General features: G+C 41.6%; 2 protein-coding genes across 4 annotated transcripts in view; one reads left to right on the forward strand and one right to left on the reverse strand.

The window, feature by feature from the left end:
- AOAH (acyloxyacyl hydrolase) overlaps nt 1-6,465 on the reverse strand; it is a 178,368-nt gene extending 171,903 nt beyond the window's left edge. For all 3 annotated transcript variants that reach the window (XM_070468474.1, XM_020902451.2, XM_020902437.2), the window contains exon 1: nt 5,937-6,465. In XM_070468474.1, the coding sequence (XP_070324575.1) occupies nt 5,937-6,063 (127 nt within the window). In that variant the 5' untranslated portion in view covers nt 6,064-6,465. The remainder of the gene's footprint in view (nt 1-5,936) is intronic.
- Nucleotides 1-20,097, forward strand: part of LOC110151469 (small ribosomal subunit protein eS7-like) — a 187,461-nt gene that overhangs the window by 154,669 nt on the left and 12,695 nt on the right. The gene's annotated exons all lie outside the window — the stretch shown is intronic.

Raw genomic sequence — 20,097 nt, forward strand, 5'->3', positions numbered from 1 at the left:
GTTAAAGAACAATCTAATCTGTTTTAATTTACATTTGACATTTTTAAATTGTGGGAATCATACTTTTTTAAAAGAGGATTTTGTCCAGGGAAAGATTCAGAAGATTTGTCCTCTTTGCTAACATTGAAGAACAATTAGTTTATGAGAGAAAGGGAATAGTAGTGGAGTAATTTGTTTTTCTTTCTAAATTCTGAGTGTGAAGGCTGGGAGGAAAAAGCTCGACTATCAACCCCTTCCCCCTCAAAGACAAAACAAAACAAAACAAAAAACCCTCACCCCACAGCATACTCTTCATCTATTAATTTCCACTATATAGTCATGCCTATTTGGTGAATCACTTTGGGATTAAGTCACATACATTCTCTTTTGCAATACTCTTGAGCGTTTAGTTTGGAGACTTTTCTTTTTTAATCATTTTTATGAGTGGTTGGCAGAATGATAAGATTAGTGAGGGCAGAGCCTCAGAATGTGATTGGATATCACTTCTGTGATTATGTTATGCTCTATGATAAGAGAGGGGCTTACCATTTGGTGCTAGTGGTGAAGAACTTGCCTGCCAATGCAGGAGACAAAGAAGACCTGGGTTTGATATCTGAGCTGGGAAGATTCCCAGGAGGAGGGCATGGCAACCCACTCCAGTAGTCTTGCCTTGACAATCCCATAGACAGAGGAGCCTGGTAGGTTACAGTCCATGAGGTCGCACCGAGTCAGACACGACTAAAGTGACTTAGCACTCAAGAGAGATTTTGCATATGCAGTTAAGGACTCTAGTTAGTCTACTTTGAGTTAGTCAAGGTTATACTGGGTGGACCCAACATATTCAGGTGAACCCTGTAAACACAGAGGATTTTTTTTCCTCTAGCTGTTCTTAAAGAAATAGGTATGTTGTTAACTTCCTTTATAAAGGAGTAGCCTCTAAGAGCTCAGTGTGCTCCCAGCTGACAGTTTGTAAGTACATGGGACCTCAGTCCTGAAAATCCAAGAAACTAAATTCTGCCAACAACCAGTCAACTTGCAAGAGAACCTGAGTCTCAACTCACATTGCAACCCCAGCTGACATCTCAATTTCAACATTGTAAAATTCTGAGCAGAGAACTCAGTTATGTTATGTCCAGATTTCTCATGTGCAGAAATTGTGAGACAGTAAATTTATGTTGTCTTAAACTGAAGAATGTATGGCAATTTATTACACAGCAATAGAAAGCTAATAGACTATGAAATATTTTTTTCCCATAAGTGAATCTTTCAATAAGATAGCCAAGATTTGAGAATTTGTAGTTATACAGATAAAGATTGACAAGTAATTATTCAGTTTGCACAGGCCTCTTTGCTTTATTTTAGGTTTAATTTTAGGACTTCTATAGCATATTTTCAATTTTTTTTTATTGATTTCCCAAAGAGTACATAATCACAAATCCTTTGGGTACTTACTATGTACCAAGCACAGTTGTAAGTCCTTCATGTGTATTTACTCACTAGCCCTCCATATCACCCTGGCTTCCCAGGTGGCTCAGTGGTTTAAAAAAGAAAAGAAAAGCAAACCCTGCCTGCCAATGCAGGAGATGTAAGAGACCAGGGTTCAATCCCTGGATCAAGAAGATCCCCTAGAGGAGGAAATGGCACCGCATTCCAGTATTCTTGCCTGGACAATCCCATGGACAGAGGAGACTGGCAGGCTACAGTTCCATGGGGTTGCAAAGAGTCAGACACAATGGAGGTATGAACACATACCTAAGCCTCCACACCATCCTAGGATGCGGGTCCCATGTAATCTCATCTCATAGACAGGGGACACGAGGTACAGAGGGTGAAGCCGTGCCCTTATGTCAAATGTGTACAGAGAGGCAGAGCTAGGACTCAAATCCAGACAGTCTGAGCCCAGAGTCCAAGCTCTCTTACTCTTAACCACCATGTCTTACTATTGTTTTTGCAAGCTCCTCTAGAAAATATGGAATATTCAGAAAGCACTGAAAAGAAATTACAAATCATTTGTAACCTCATTACTCACAGATAACTACACAACCACAGTTAGCATTTTGCTGTTCATCCTATCTGGGACAACAGCTTATAAACAAAGAGGTGGGTACATTATAACTTCCGGGGGATTTCACTCCACTTAATGTTTTGTGACTTTTTTTTCCCCTCTTTCTCATAATATATTTAAACTATGATCTAGTTTACTGCCTCTCCCTTTCATTCCAAAAAAGAATTTATTCACTTTCATCTTGAGGAAAAGCATACTCTCCACTTGTATTTTTCAGTTTTGCGCACTTTGGGATCTTTCCCCAAAATTGTGCACCTCTCTCTAGAGTGTCTTTATGGGTCTTCTCTGCAGGGGTATGACCCCAGAACAAGCCAGAAAAACAAAAGGCAAATGTAAGCTTAGTGAAAATTGAGGTGATCAGAAATCTACCATCTGCACCACGGTTAGGGTTAAATTCTATGATATCTAAAAATAAAAGTAGAGGATTTAGGAAAGGGGCAGTGGGAAAGTGAGGGACAAAGGGTTGCATGAAGCTGCAGCTGGGAACTAGAGGGCGTATGGCTACACCTCGAGCATCAGCAGGGCCTGTGAGCGCGGAGGTGAGCAGGCATCAGCAGAGAGTGACTGTGGACTGCCAATACCAGCCAAAGAGCTGCACCAGCCATGACACTTCCATGTGGGAGCTCTGCGGGCCGCGGACTGTAAGTATCAGGGTGACAATCTCCCCAAGAACTGAGAGCAACCCTCAGAGGGGGGAGAAGGAAAAGAGCCCTGAATTATCCAGAGAGACTGAATCTAAACCCACGAGTAGAAGGATGAAATGTTTTCTGTCCTTAGCAGTGACTGTGGTGATTTATGAATAAGTGTTCAGATATAGAAAAATAGAGAAAATAAAATTTCTGTCCATGTAAATTGTGATCATAGATTTTCAACCTTCTCTGCTGGCTCTGTCTAAGTCTTTCCTATTTTTGTCTGTGACATTGTTACTTTACCATTCCCACTGGCTGAAAGCTTAGGATCACTTCATCATTCAAACATAAAGTCATCTCTGACCATTGTATGTGTGATGTGGGGGTTGGGAGAAGAAGTTTTAACTTACTTGAAGGCATTTTATATATTTAACCAAACATGAATGATGGAAAATAAGGTGTTTTTTTAAACTCTTTAAAAAGCTTCCTGAGCACCAAATAGGGCTTAAATAAAAACAAAAACAACCTCAAAAGTCAATGAATACATTTAAATGTCAATAACTATGAAACATAAGGATTATTTTGCCCCTAAATCACCCATGTAAAGAAAATAATGTTTCGCAAAAATGAACATGATATATTACTAATTTCATAACATTTGAAAAGCAGCAGAAGGAGGCACTGCCCGTTCCAGAATAGTAGAATCAGAGTTTGCTCGTCAAATGAAATGTATAGTTCAGTGCAAAGAAATGATGGTAAAACTTGGGAAAGAGGCCATTAGGGTTTTGCATGGCTTAGTTCTGATTTTGGAACATGTTCAAGGCCATGCCCTCCAGATCCGCTGGTTGGTTCCCACTGCAAAGGCTCGTCCTGGCATAGGCGCTGTGGTTGTTTGTTTATGATGGGGATGTTGGCTCAGTCACTCAGTAACTTCTACCGTGGCTCCTTGTGGAGCATCTCTCCAGTCACGACAGTCCCCACTTCCGTGAGCGCTGCCACCTCCCTCCACGAAACTGGCAGCCACATCTGCACTGTGAGCTCTCTTCACTCCCACCTGCCTCTTATTCACTGATCTAAAGACTTAGCCCAGACTCTCTCTTCCAGGAAGTTAGATTGACAGCCAGAAGGAGAGTCCCTCTCTGTGTGGGTTGACCTCTTAAGTGCAAACTCTGGATTATGGGAACCAATGAGTTGGAAGGCATGTAGTCTTGCTTTTTCATCTGAAAGTTGTTGGGATTAACAGAAGTCCAATCGGCAATTCCTCCTTTACTCCCACCCTCTGCAAGAGGCTCTCCCTCTTAGCACCAGCTGAAAGTAGAGTGAGCTTACTTTGCTGCTTCCTAAGACACGTCACATTTGGCCAGCGACTAAGGGCCTCCCCAGGCCCCCTTTCCGGAGATATCTCCCACCGCCACAACTGCTGAGGGCGCACACTTGACCCACAAAATTGTGGTATGACAAAATGGTTATTTTAAAATTTGTTTTGCAGTAATATATAATCAAAACAACCACATCCTAGGATTCCCTCAACACCTCTTGCTAACTCTCTATGTCTCATTGGGAATGGGGCAGGAAAGGAAATCAATATATTATGTCTACTTTATGGAAGTGGAAGACCAAGTATCTCAGTTCAACTATCCTAGAAGTAAAACTGATTTCACTTAAGCCTTTCTCAAGAGCATTTCTGTTTTACAAGCTTTAGGTATTCATTTTGAGAAAATAGAAAGTGGTAAATAATTATTGGATGGAACCAAATATTGAGTGGGGACAACCTCCTAGGCATGTTTCCAACGGGGCCACAGATCTCTGCTTCCAGGCCTGTGGAGAATATATTCTCATGAAATCTGTGTCTTAAGGTTTTAATTTAAAAGAAGACTTTGAAACCAGGGATGTGTTCTTTACCATGTATAATGACTGGAAATCATGATTTTTTTTTTTCAGGAAATAGGACTAAATCAGATATTTTCTCTACAGTCTCCAGAAATAATTCATGTGTCATACTCTGTATCCAAACTTTTCATTTGTAAGAGATGGCCACTATACTTAGGCCTCGAGTTCTTTTCCTGGCTTCTTAAACCAGGATTTTATTTTAGGATCTGCTCATTGAATAATTACTACTCTGACCTTGGCTCCATGGACTGACCCTGTGAAAGCCTGCTGGGAATCTCTAGGTATGATAGGAATATCAAAGGTCTTACCCTACTTTTAGTCCTCTCCAAAACAACAACAACAAACAAACAAAAACACCAAACAACAACTTGGAAATAAAATACTTCAATAAAAGTTAAGCAAAAGAGCCTTATCTCAGCCAGTGTTCAATGTTTTCAGGCGACTGTCTGTTTATTGCCAACTCTAGGCTCACTGACAGAAAGAACAAAACTAAGATCGCTGAATCCTTACTGTGTGAAAACACCATAAATTTACATGTATGATCTCAATTCTCACCGCATCCCCATGAAGTGGGTATTATGTGCCTCATTTCATTGGTAACACAGAGGCATGGAAGTGTTAAGTAAGTTGCTCAAGCTTTCAGATTGTACAGGATGGAGCAGAGGAGAGGGGGGTGGCAGCAGTTGAAAGGTCAAAGTCTGCCTTCTTTCTGATATGTAATGCTGCCTGTTGTCCTGAAAGTTGAGAATTTCAGACTCTTATAGTTGCCATCCGGGGGGAAAAGATTTCACTCACCAATGAGGTGGAACACTTTTAATTCAAGCTAGCAACTATATAGCACACTTCTATACACACATATTTGCATACAGAGTGAATGCTTACTTTAAGACTCAAAATTTTTATCTGCTAGTGAGGTTATTGATACGTTAACTGGACTCTTTTGGCCATGGATGTCATTAAATAGGTGGTTTTCTGTGAAAGCCAAGAATTTGACCCCATGATGTTCACATTAAAAATACACAGAATAGGACTTCCCTGGTGGTTCAGAATCCACCTGTTAATGCAGGGGACATGGATTTGATACCTGGTCCGGGAAGATCCCACATGTCTTGTGGCAACTAAGCAAGCACTCCACAACTACTGAACCTGAGGAGCCCATGCTCGGCAGCAAGGGCATCCACCGCAATGAGAAGCCAGAACACCTCAACTACAGAGCAGCCTCCACTAACCGCAATTAGAGTCTGAGCACAGCAATGAAGACCCAGTGCAGCCGAAGATAAATCAATAAATTTACATATTAAAAAAGAAGTAAATAAGAAGTAAAAACAGTTGAGCCTGTTTGTTTTTTTTAAATGCACAGAATAATTACTTACCTATGCAGTAATGGCTATTGGAGTGTCTGCTGTCAGGCCAGTTGTCGTAGCCCGAAGAGACCAAGGTGTGAAGGGTCAGGAGAAGAAACAGAGGAGCAGTCGTAAGGATTTTCTGAGGAGACTTCATCTTGGAGCTGTTATATCAGGAGACTTCAGGCTGGCAACAGAAGCTGCAGGCTGAAGGATGCTGAAATTGAGGCCCAAGAGCTGATTAGTCTCTCTCCATTTCTCTTCTGTCCTCTAACACACACACCCCACAGTGACACGCACACTTTTCACTACGCAGAACCCAGAGAGGGAGCCGCACGGCTAGGGTCTGGGAAGGGCTGGAGGAGCCCCGGGTGCACAAATCTTCTAAGCGATAAACTGAAGGAAAAACTGCCGCAGGTTGCAGCTGAGGCAGCCAAGATCGTTTTTGCACTTGCTGGCTGAAGTCAGTGGCGGTGAACTCCAGGAACCTTGAAGCCTCCCGGAATCACCCTGCGGCCTGGTTAGGCAGCTCTTCCTCTTTCTTTCTTGCAAAACAAAACTAAACTAAAAGTAAAACCGAAGAAGAAAACCTCAACCACAAACACACAACACTTTAGCAATTTGATAGCAGTGTTCAGACTGTAGAAATTACCATCTGTTATATTCAGAAGTTATATAGTTTTGCTCTAAACTGTTTTGTATAGTGAGACTGGGCTCCTTCTTTGGTGGTTAAAGAATGTTCTGGTCAAGTAGTTGTTTTCCTTTGGAGATGTTGGATTATTCCCTCAAGGGTCAAGTTTTCCCAGGGCCTTTCATTGGTGTTCAGAAAACGATCAATGAGATAGTCATGGGGCACTTGGCACTGGTGGATTTTCAATCTAGTAAGAAAAAAAATGAACTGAAATTAATCAATTCATTTTTACTTGGCTGTGTATGATACATCTTTTTTGGTTTTTTTTCTTTTTCATTTATTTTTATTATTTGGAGGCTAATTACTTTACAGTATTGTAGTGGTTTTTGCCATACATTGACATGAATCAGCCATGGATTTACATGGATACATCTCTTTTCTGAAGAATTTCAAAGTATATTCAGATCCCTCACCTGAGAATGATTCATTCATTTTTTTTTCATTTATTTTTATTAGTTGGAGGCTAATTACTTTACAAGATTGTAGTGGTTTTTGTCATATATCGACATGAATCAGCCATGGATTTACATGTATTCCCCATCCTGATCCCCCCTCCCACCTCCCTCTCTACCCAATCCCTCTGGGTCTTCCCAGTGCACCAGTCCCGAGCACTTGTCTCATGCATCCAACCTGGGATGGTGATCTGTTTCACCCTAGATAATATACATGTTTCGATGCTGTTCTCTAGAAACATCCCACCCTCACCTTCTCCCACAGTTTCATTCATTTTTGAGAGGCTGATTTTCTACTTTGAAGATGAGAACTGAGTGCTATTTTTCCAAGGAAAAAAAAAAACTAACTGAAAACTCAACCAGACTGTAGACAAAGACATATAATCTAAATGCTGTGTTCTAAAATAGGCTAGAGCAAAGTCACAAGCCGTTTCTTATCCAGTAAGATAAGAGAACTGGGGCAAATGGCCACAATCTAGATGGGCCTAGGGATTAAGCAATTAACAGTCTCCCTGTTTAGGCTCTGAAGACAGCTTGTTATAAACTTTATAAATATTATAAAAGCTATCAAGGGACTTCCCTGGTGGTCCAGTGGCTGAGATGCTACGATCCCAATACAGGGGTCCAGGGTTCTATCCCTGGTCAGGGAACTAGATCCCATATGCTGCAACTAAGAGTTCCCATGCCACTAAAGATTCTGCATGCAGTGACTAAGACTGGGAGCAGCCAAATACATAAAAATATTAGAAATTATTTTAATTGTTTTAAATATTTAATTAAATATACAGTTTTTAGTAACATTTACTAGAAACCAAAATTGGTAGAGATTTGCTCTCCTCCTCCTCCCCCTGCTTTTACTTAAGGAGTAACATTTTAAATAGCAGGTAGAATTTTAGAGTTGTATTCTTTCTAGGATGTAGGAGATACCAATTTTTATGGTTTGAAGATTCCTTGTGTAACTATCAGTTTAACAAATGCCAATTTGTCAAATCTCTGAATCTGTGGCAAACACCAGAGTGTTTCCCTCCTTAAGTCCCCAGCACTGGCTGGGTCAATGACCACCAAAAATGTTCTTGTTCAACATGGGCCCTTGACTTCCTTTGAGGTTGATCTGCTGGTTTGCAAGGTCTCTGACCCTATGGCCAAGGGAAGCTCTAGAGGTCACCAGGACCACCAGAGAGGTCAGGACCTAGGGAAATTCTAGAGAATTCCTAAGGAGACAGAATAATAGACTTATTACTAGTACTGCCTGCAAAGACAAAAAGACACTTGTTCAGCTATCCTGTCTGATGTTCACTTCCAGGTCAAGTATTAGACTAGTGGTGGAAACTTTCTAAACTTTGGTTTCCTCATTTATGTTGGGATAATAATAATATTTCTCAGGATTCCAGGAAGGACTAAAATAGACAATGGATTCACACTATAAAGCAGTGTGCCCTGCAAGAAGTGTTTGGTAAGACAAAGCTTTGGTTACTGCTATCCCAGCAGGAGTATGATGAAATCTGCACCCAACGCCAGATTTCAAGAGAATTATTGTAAGACATTCACAGTAGTTGCAGGCCAAGATATAGGAAAATGATACTGCCTGCATTTATTAAAGGCTGCACTTACTGAACACCATCTGTGTGCAGGACAGCCCTCCAGGAACACAGAGGGTAGTTTGCAAACAATAGGTGAGTGAGAAATCTTTGCATGGGTTCAGCAAGAGCCACTGGCGCAGGCTCTGGGCCTGCTTGGGCTTACCTGGTGCTTCAGCAGTAAAGAAGATGCCTACGATGCAGGAGACGCAGGCTTGATCCCTGGGTTGGGAAGATCCCCTGGATGAGGAAGTGGCAACCAGTTCCAGTATTCTTGCCTGCAAAATCCCACGGACAGAGGAGCCTGGAGTGCCACAGTCCATGGGGTTGCAAAGAGTTGGATACTACTTAGTGACTAAATAACAACAAACTGGGCCTCCCGAGGGTCTCCTAGTCCAGGTACATAGCTGTGAGCCAGACCGGGCCACCTCAGGGTGAGGGAAATTTCTCAGTGTTAAGACAGTGCACAAGTTTCAGACCCATGGTCATGTGTGCACTAATTCAGGTAGTTTCACCCACAAGCACTCCTGGAATTGTGGTCCTAAGGCAGACTGGATGCTTAGGCTTCAGTCAGGGCGGGCTGGACTGGGAATCCTGGGCTTAGCTGTGCAGTGTTGAGACAGTCCTTTGCCATTTTCAGGGCTGAAATTCCTCAACTGCAGGGGAATGTCACCGTATAGTGGGTTTTCCCTAAACAGAGGTCATTTTCATGCTTGAAGGGTGAATTCTTAGTTGGCAGGGTCAAAAGAGGAACACAGAAATCAGGAAATGACTTGCTAACTGATACTGAAGGGAGTGCATGTGCCCACACACCGCTAAACAAACCCTCCTTTCAGCTGCCCAGGTGGAGGTGGAAGTGGGGGTGGAGGCGTGGGCTCTACCACTTGCGCTGGCTCTCTCAGACTGCCTGGTCTCATCTACCCTGACCATCTCACTGAGCACTGAGCACATATGGCCTAGAATCTCTGTACAACTTGCTGAAAGGCCCTGGACCTATGGTGTGGTTTCTCACAATAAAACTCTTGTTGGACCCTGTATAATGCCCCTGAGGACCCCATGCTGTCAGAGGCTCCAATTCTGATTTTCTCAAAATCTGTTTTTAGAAAATGAGATTTCTTCCTTGAAGCACTTTGTTACTTACTTCACTAGGAGAGTTTGGATTCGAATCACAGTCTGTCCTGCTGCAGAAGGTTGAGGGTTTATAAATTCTTGAATGTAATATCGGTGGTTTGTTTTGGCTTGTTCTGTCTGAATATGCTTCCTGATTAGTTTTTGAACTGAACTGTCCTCAGTCACCTCATTCACAGCAAGTTCCTTAATCAGAAAAAAAAAAAAAAAAAAACCAAAACAAAACTGACCTGGGTGACAGGAGATACTGTAAAATCTGGTGCTCTCTTAAAAACACCTCTTTTTTTTTACTTTCTCCTCTTTTCGACACCAGGGATCCGTCTCCTTGCTTCTGGCTTCCCAGAATTCTCTGTGGTGACCCTCTGTTCAAACCAAGCCCAGATCCTTTGCTGGCCCCTCCTCCGCAGTCAGAGTTTATTTATTCCACCTTCATTCAGTCTCTTCTGTTCCCTGCTATGGAAATCCTAAAGTAATCCATGACAAGGGTGCATGTCGGCTGATTAAAAGCATTCTGGGGGGGGGGTTTCCCAGGTGACTCAGTGGTAAAGAATCCACCCACCAATGTGGGAAGCACTCTTGATCCAGAATGATTCCTCATGTGCAGAGAAGCGAAGCCCGTGTGCTACAGTGATTGAGCCTGTGTTCAAGAGCCCAGGAGTTGCAACTACTGAAGTCCGCATGCCCTAGAGCCTGTGCTCCGCAACAAGAAGAGCCACAGCAATGAGAAGCACTGCAGCTAGACGGTAGTCTCCACTCACTGCACCGAGAGAAAACCCGCACAGCAATGAAGACCCAGCACAGCCAAAAATAAATAAATAAATTTAACAAAATTGTTTTAAAAAAGCACTCTGGGCTTAGGATCAGGTGAGTTTTCATCTTCATCATGGTTTTAGCACTTACTGTATGTTCTTGGGCAAGCTGATTCACCTCTCTGAGTATCAGCTTATTTAACTATAGAATGGGTTATACGATGCCAAATATTATAGGAAAATTATGAGGATTACAGAGACAACATGAATTTAAAATAAGCTAAAAGTAAGTGTTAGATACATTTAAAACTAACAATGAATTAACACTACCCTTCTCCAGTATTGGAATTTCAACATGTTTTACTTTGTATATTTTCTCAGAACCTTTAAAGGATGTCCATTTTAGCAATGTAATTCAGTTCGGTTCAGTTCAGTCGCTCAGTTGTGTCCAACTCTTTGCGACCCCATGAACTGCAGCACACCAGGCCTCCCTGTCCATCACCAACTCCCGGAGTTTACCCAAACCCATGTCCATTGAGTCAGTGATGCCATCCAGCCATCTCATCCTCTGTCATCCTCTTCTCCTCCTGCCCCCAATCCTTCCCAGCATTAGGGTCTTTTCCAATGAGTCAACTCTTCACATGAGGTGGCCAAAGTATTGGAGTTTCAGCTTCAACATCAGTCCTTCCAATGAACACCCAGGATTGATCTTCTTTAGGATGGACTGGTTGGATCTTCTTGCAGTCCAAGGGACTCTCAAGAGTCTTCTTCAGCACCACAGTTCAAAAACATCAATTCTGCACTCAGCTTTTTTCACCATCCAACTCTCACATCCATACATGATTACTGGAAAAAGCATAGCCTTGACTAGACGGACCTTTGTTGGCAAAATAATGTCTCTGCTTTTAAATATGCTATCCAAGTTGGTCATAACTTTCCTTCCAAGGAGTAAGCATCTTTTAATTTCATGGCTGCAATCACCATCTGCAGTGATTTTGGAGCCCCCCAAAATAAAGTCTGACACTGTTTCCCCTGTTTCCCCATCTATTTCCCATGAAGTGATGGGACCAGATGCTATGATCTTAGTTTTCTGAATGCTGAGCTTTAAGCCAACTTTTCCACTCTCCTCCTTCACTTTCATTAAGAGGCATTTTAGTTCCTCTTCACTTTCTGCCCTAAGTGTGGTGTCCTCTAAGTAGATACAAAGTAGAAATTCAGAACACACTAGAGAAGTGGCCAGCCATGGGTATTATCAGTGGAGGGAGAGAAACTTGCACAGGTATTGCAGGAAGTAACCACATGCTAAGAGAGAATGTGGAAAATCACTGGAAGAGGTACACTGGTAACTGCCAGCAGGAAGAGACACCCACCAGAAAATAAACCAGTGATCCTCAATGTGTTAACAGTGTAGCAATGGCAGCAATGCTGTGACCTAGACACACAATGTGTTCTGTACTCCAACACTCCTTTCCTGCTCCCCATTAATGGTACTCCAACACTCCTTTCCTGCTCCCCATTAATCGTATCCCTCCTTCCTGCACTCTGACGTTCTTAAGACTTTTAGAGATACATTCACACTTGCTGGCAGAGGTACACCATTTATAACCACAACTGCCTTCTAAGGAGAGTGAATTCTGTTAAATGAACTTTTGTCTGCCGGTCAGCTGACAGTAAATCTGGGAAAAGGAACTGTGGCATGTGAGTTGCTTTTCGTCAGTGAGGCAGTAGAATTTGGACACGATGTAAACGGAAGGAAATAGGAGCAGAGAAGGGAGAAGCAGAATCAGATGAGATTCTGGGGTCTTGCTGACTGCAGAGCCAACAGACAAGTGCTGGGACATGGAGGTGACAAAAAACCCTGAGCTAATAGGAAGTTGCGATACGAAGAGGAAGTTGTCTGCTGTGCCATGTGAGAGATGATGCTTTGCATAGATTCTGAATGGATTCTCGTAGAAATCAATGAGGAAATGAGTTTCATGTTTGGATCAGAGCTGGGCAGAGCAAAGAAGGCACAGGTAGTAACAGGTCCAGAGGCAGAGGGACCAGGAGTTTATATGCTCGGCGATTCACGGGTATCTCCGGGAGGGCTTTGGACTTTCACATGTTATAAATAGTCTCATATGCTTTAGACTCCCATATGCTACAGACTGGGGGGGAATATGGGCTTAAACTAGTTTTACCTAGATCTTCAAAGTGTAAAGTAGAGTTTCAATGCACAAAACAGAATAAAATAAACAGGCGAAATAAGCTTGAAGCACATTCATTTATTTATTTATTTATTTTTTCACTTTTAGATAAAAGAAGTTCAGAGTGGGCAGTGTAGGGCTGTTGAGGTTGTCCCATGGTGTCTTCAGGCACCCAAGCTTCTAATTTTCTGTTCGACTAGCCTAGAATTAGTAGGGCAGAAAATTTTAGACCTAACATGGCTGCTAGAGCTCCAGCCATCATGTCTATGTTCCAGAGCAGCAATAGAAGAAAGCAGAAGTCTAGTGAAGCTTACCCCTTTCTTTATAAAGAGCTTCTTTCCAAATCTTCCCAACACTTTTGCATACATCTCATTGGCCATACATGGCTACCAGGGATGCTGGGAAATAGAGTCATATAACCCCTCCTAGCTTAAGGAATCTGGGGCAGGTGGTCTTTATTCTGATGGCAACATGCTCAGTGAAAATCCAGAGTTATAAGCAGAAGGAGAAAGAGAATTATTGGGAGGCAACTGTCTACCATGTGTATTATACATAAACATATGTGAATATTTTTCTTTCTCAATTGAATATATTTGATTACCTTGCATTATGAGCTTTTGGAAGAAGGAATGAGGCACACTGACTTGCCTTGTTCTTCCCAGTGGTGTTTTCTTTAAAATATGGACAGCAGATGCTCCCTAAAGGCACTTTTCTCTCTAATTCTTGGACAGTTCATGGAAAAATATTGGCAAAAACTTTCATGAAAATCACAGCTGAGACTGAAATTAGACAGGCTAACCTATGGTCAGGGGACTGTTGGGAGTGAGCCAGGGTCCTGACTTACTAGGGAGTTTGCCACTACATTAAAAAAATATATGGATTAGTTAAATCTCTTCTGGGGATATTTTCATGGAAGAAGTGTAAATAAAATTCACTAAGCTTCAAGCTAACCATGAACGAAATGCTAAAAGCAGCTTCAAGGTGCATGTGGAAAATGTAGGACATTGCAGCTGCAGGATGATCTCAGAGGCAAAGTGGCTAAATATAAGGAGACCTTGAGAACTTGTTGAGCTGCTGCTGCTGCTGCTAAGTCGCTTCAGTCGTGTCCGACTCTGTGCGACCCCACAGATGGCAGCCCACCAGGCTCCTCCATCCCTGGGATTCTCCAGGCAAGAGTACTGGAGTGGGTTGCCATGTCTTGAGCTAAGTGTATACTATTTTATTGCCTGAGTCTCAGATGCACACAATGAGTTCAGAGAAGTCTATTACAGGCTTCTTTGGAGTTTTGCATTCGGTTCGAAGTTCTCTCCCTGATACCCCCAGTCAGTGTGTCAAGAGTTAGTAGACAGACAGTAAGGGAAGAGGAGAGAAGATCATAAAATTGCTTCACACAGTATCTGGCACAGAGCAAGATGCTTGCAATGTTGTGTCCAAATCCACATCCAAACTCCTGCCAAGTGCTTCCAAAGGGAAGGTGATGGAAGGGAAGAAAAGGAAAGGATGAATATACTTTAATAGATTTAGAAAAAATAAATAACCAGAATAAATATATCCATGAATGACCTTATGTTAAGATAATATGGGCTTTTAGAGAAAAATAAAGATATAGGGAGTTTTATTAAAGATGAAATTAGAATTGAAGAAAAATAGTAATCTTAATAAAAAACACAGTAGATCACATTATCCTGATGCTTACAACCCATCATGGCTCCCTATGGTTCACCAAATAAAGAGTGAATTCTTTGGAAGGGCTCACAAGTCTTCTCATCATTTTAAGACTTTATCCCTTCAGTCACATTTCTCATTTCTTTCCCATGTGTTCTATGTTCTGCTGGCATCAAGTTACCAGTGTTGTGCCTAGACATGCCTACCTGTTCAGGCCTCAGTGCCTTTCCATGAACTTTCACTCTGCCTGACATATCCTTTTCCTTATCTTCCAGGATAACTTCTCCTTTTTGTTGAAGTTTACCTCTTCTCAAAAGCCTTCTGTGTCCTTTGCCAAGCACAAGTGTTTGATCCATCCTCATTGGTACCAAGACACTTCAGGCAAACCTCCACTGGCCCTTGCCTCTGTAGCCTGGACATTAGTGTGGGCATCTGATACTTCTTCCCCCCACCCCCACCACTGGATGCTGAGGGCAAGTTGTTTACGTCTATCACTATGGAGTATGTACCTACTCATGGCAGGTATTCAATAAATGAATCATGGGGGAAGAAGGGGGAGCAAGCCAAAAGAAAAACTTTAAAGATATTATAAAAAATGCTATGAAAGATATAAAGATATTATGGCAATACAGTGGAACAGATGACATTTTTTAGCATGTTTCAGGAGTATTATGCAAAAGGAAAAGCCTTAAAGGCATTCAATTTTGTGTTCAGAACTAAACCCTAGTGTAAATGCTGCAGAATCATATCAGCAAAAATGCAAAGGAGGCTGAGCACCCGAGTTAGGATTTGAAATGGAGTCCCATAACTGTGTAGCAAGAAAGAAAGAAGCAAGAGGGTTATGTTGTCAGAGAAAGAAGTCTATAGTCATGCAATTTCCTCCCGATTTGTCATGCTTTTGTAATAAGATGGCAGAGTTGATTTCTCTGCAAACTATGAACCTGCCCAGTTTGCTCTGACCAAGAGTGACCCTTCTTCAGACCCTCAACCCTCTGTCTTCTCCTGAAGTCATTAATTAGACCATCTGCTTTCCCTGCTGTTTTCTGCTTTGCTAGAATACATTTCAGGAGTGGTTTAGCCTCTTGGGAGATACCATCTCACTGTTCTGCTGCACCAATACCTCTACCCTCCCAGGATTCAAGTCAAAAGAATGGAACCATCTAACTGAGTGTTTCCTGTACACCCAGCTCCTTTGAAGTGTCTCCCTGCAAACTGCCCCGTGGAGGTAAAGCAACCATCTGGCACCTCGTTTTAAAAGCTCTGGTGAGATATCTCTCCAGGAGGTTAGAATATCTTATGGCTGCAGGCCATGAGATAAGAAATCCACTTCGTATTTGATTCAGAAATTTATTTTACACTCTTTGATGTGAGAAAGTGCTCAGACTTTAAAACAGACCTGTAGGTTTAGAAGGCGGGCCTGACTCTAGATACCCATGTGGAAATGATCTGTGCCACGCTTCAACCAGCTATACCAAAGACAATCCCATTAACACATAGCACCATGAATGACGTCCTTGAATTCCCCGTGCAGGAAATAGTTCATATTCAATCAGCAACAGCAGAAAGCTTTAATCCTCACATGGTTAGCTCTGAAACTTAGATCTTTTACTTCCACGGAGTCCGAGGTCCTAAATTACATGATTATTAATGGGAAGAATCAAGTAGTGGTCTTTTCTCTGCATTTTATTTCATATGTAAATTTTAATTAAAATATAAGGAAATATTTTATTGACGAAAGACAAGATTTTTCGGTAAACAGCTTTCAAACATTTAGCATGAAAACAATTTTAATAAAATATGAAAATGTTTGATTTAGTGCCAATATGTGGCTTTTAAATAAAACCAAATATATTTCCTATTAATTGTCAAAGAAATTAAAAATTCAGCGTGATTTGACTAGATCTACAGTCTTCATAGGGTTCTAGAAAACTCTTCATTGAGTTATTCAACACATGTATTGATCATCTATTACTGATTGCCTTATGACCAGGTGCTGTTGCAGACATGGAAGTTAAGAAAACTCAGATTCCCACCCTCAGTGAGTTTATATTCTGTGGATTCACAGTGGACTCCAAGTGCCATATGCAAATCAATTTATTTAAATATGATTGAGTCAAGGCAAATTGGAAGTGGTCAAACAGGAGATGGCAAGAGTAACGTCGAATTCTAGGAACGGATGAACTAAAATGGACTGGAATGGATGAATTTAAATCAGATGACCATTATATCTACTACTGTGGGCAAGAATCCCTTTGAGAAAATGGAGTAGCCATCATAGTCAACTAAAGAGTCTGAAATGCAGTACTTGGATGCGATCTCAAAAACATCCAAATGATCTCTGTTCGTTTCCAAGGCAAACCATTCAGTATCACAGTAATCCAACTCTATGCCCTGACCAGTAACACTAAAGAAGGTGAAGTTGAATGGTTCTCTGAAGACCTATAAGACCTTCTTGAACTAACACCCAAAAAAGATGTCCTTTTCATTATAGGGGACTAGAATGCAAAAGTGGGAAGTCAAGAAACACCTGGAATAACAGGCAAATTTGGCCTTGGAGTACGGAATGAAGCAAGGCAAAGGCTAATAGAGTTTTGCCAAGAAAACGCACTGGTCATAGCAAACACCCTCTTCCAACAACACAAGAGAAGACTCTATATATGGACATCACCAGATGGCCACCACCAAAATCAGATTGATTATATACTTTGCAGCCAAAGATGGAGAAGCTCTATACAGTCAGCAAAAACAAGACCAAGAGCTGACTGTGACTCAGATCATGAACTCCTTATTGGAAAATTCAGACTTAAATTGAAGAAAGTAGGGAAAACCACTAGACCATTGAGGTATGACCTAAATCAAATCCCTTATGATTATACTGTGGAAGTGAGAAATAGATTTAAGGGATTAGATCTGATAGAGTGCCTGATGAATTATGGATGGAGGTTCGTGACATTGTACAGGAGACAGGAATCAAGACCATCGCCAAGAAAAAGAAATGCAAAAAAGCAAAATGCTTGTCTGAGGAGGCCTTACGAATAGCTGTGAAAAGAAGAGAAGAGAAAATCAAAGGAGAAAAGGAAAGATATACCCATTTGAATGCAGAGTTCCAAAGAATAGCAAGGAGAGATAAGAAAGCCTTCCTCAGCAATCAATGCACAGAAATGGAGGAAAACAATAGAATGGGAAAGACTAGAGATCTCTTGAAGAAAATTAGAGATACCAAGGGAACATTTCATGCAAAGATGGGCTCAATAAAGGACAAAAATGGTATGGACCTAACAGAAGCAGAAGATACTAAGAAGAGGTGGCAAGAATACACAAAACACAGTACAAAAAAGATCTTCATGACCCAGATAATCACGATGGTGTGATCACTCACCTAGAACCAGACATCCTGGAATGTGAAGTCAAGTGAGCCTTAGGAAGCATCACTATGAACAAAGCTAGTGGAGGTGATGGAATTCTGGTTATGCTATTTCAAATCCTAAAAGATGATGCTGTGAAAATGCTGCACGCAATATGCCAGCAAATTTGGAAAACTCAGCAGTGCCCACAGCACTGGAAAAGGTCAGTTTTCATTCCAATCCCAAAGAAAGGCAATCCGAAAGAATGCTCAAACTACCACAAAATTGCACCATCTCACACGCTAGTAAAGTAATGCTCAAAATTCTCCAAGCCAGGCTTCAGCAATATGTGAACCATGAACTTCCAGATGTTCAAGCTGGTTTTAGAAAAGGCAGAGGAATCAGAGATCCAATTGCCAACATCCACTGGATCATCGAAAATGTGAGAGAGTTCCAGAAAAACATCTATTTCTGCTTTATTGACTATGCCAAAGCCTTTGACTGTGTGGATCACAACAAACTGTGGGAAATTCTGAAAGAGATGGGAATACCAGATCACCTGACCTGCCTCTCGAGAAACCTGTATGCAGGTCAGGAAGCAACAGTTAGAACTGGACATGGAACAACAGTACTGGTTCCAAATAGGAAAAGGAGTACGTCAAGGCTGTATATTGTCACCCTGCTTATTTAACTTATATGCAGAGTACATCATTAGAAACACTGGACTGGATGAAGCACAAGCTGGAATCAAGATTGCTGGGAGAAATATCAATAACCTCAGATATGCAGATGACACCACCCCTTATGCAAGAAAGTGAAGAAGAACTAAAGAGCCTCTTGATGAAAGTGAAAGAGGAGAGTGAAAAAGTTGGCTTAAAGCTCAGCTTTCAGAAAACTAAGATCATGGCATCTGGTCCCATCACTTCATGGCAAATAGATGGAGAAACAGTGGAAACAGTGGCCGACTTTATCTTTTTGGGCTCCAATATCACTGCAGATGGTGATTGCAGCCATGAAATAAAAAGACACTTACCCTTGGAGGGAAAGTTATGACCAAACTAGACAACATATTAAAGCGGAGACATTACTTTGCCAACAAAGGTCCGACTAGTCAAGGCTATGGTTTTTCCAGTAGTCATGTATGGATGTAAGAGTTGGACTATAAAGAAAGCTGAGCAACAAAGAACTGATGCTTTTGAACTGTGGTGTTGGAGAAGACTCTTGAGAGTCCCTTGGACTGCAAGGAGATCCAACCAGTCCATCCTGAAGGAGATCAATCCTGAGTGTTCATTGGAAGGACTGATGTTTAAGCCACAACTCCAATACTTTGGCCACCTGATGCGAGGAGCTGACTCGTTTGAAAAGACCCTCATGCTGGAAAAGATCGAAGGCAGGAGGAGAAGGGGACGACAGAGGATGAGATGGTTGGATGGCATCACCGACTCAATGGACATGAGTTTGGGTAAACTCTGGGAGTTGGTGATGGACAGGGAGGCCTCAAATGCTGCGGTCCATGGAGTCGCAAAGAGTCAGACACGATTAAGCGACTGAACCTAAGTGAACTGAACTGAGTCACTTTTGCTTTTTGTCATTATTCATTTACATGATCAGAACAGCAGCTGTAGGGAGAGCACATCCTTGGGAAAGTCACAAACCTACCATTGCAACCGGGTAGGAAGTCAGCATCCTTTATATTACTCTGCCCTTCAGTGGTCCTGAGGCTGAGCTCTAGAGTTCACATAGATTGGTTCATATGTTGATTTTTAAGTACATTTCATAGATAAAATGAAACAACTACTTGTATCAGTAAGTTAATGACATGAGGCCTTTTCTCTGATCACCTGATATAAAATATCTTCTATTTTATAGTCATAGACCCCTTTGGAAATCTGATGAAAAACTATGAAATTCATGGGAAAAAGTACAAACACAAACACACTAAATTTTACATGTGAATTTTCAAGCATCATGGATCCTTGAAAACCACTTATTTATTTTCTGGGAGTTCATGGTTCCTAGGTCAAGAACCCATAATTTGGAAGATGTTACTTTACTCAACTTCTTATTCTGTATTTCACAGATGGGAAATTCCTACTAACTGGTGTTTCCCTCTTTAAACTTATCCCCTTGGGTTGAGAAATTTTGTAAAGTTTGAAAGTGAAGTAAAAGTGTTAACCACTCAGTTGTGTCTAACTCTTTGCTACCCCATGGACTGTAATCTGCCAGGATCCTCTGTGGGATTCTCCAAGCAAGAATACCAGAGTGGGTTGCCATTCCCTTCTCCAGGGCATCTTCCTGACCCAGGGATTGAACTGGGGTGTCCTGCATTGCAGGCAGATTTTCTTCCTGTCTGAGGCACACCTATTTCCATATTAGCATTGTGATAGAAGCTCTTCCTG

The sequence above is a fragment of the Odocoileus virginianus genome, chromosome 1, assembly GCF_023699985.2.
Source record: "Odocoileus virginianus isolate 20LAN1187 ecotype Illinois chromosome 1, Ovbor_1.2, whole genome shotgun sequence".
NCBI classification, from domain to species: domain Eukaryota; kingdom Metazoa; phylum Chordata; class Mammalia; order Artiodactyla; family Cervidae; genus Odocoileus; species Odocoileus virginianus.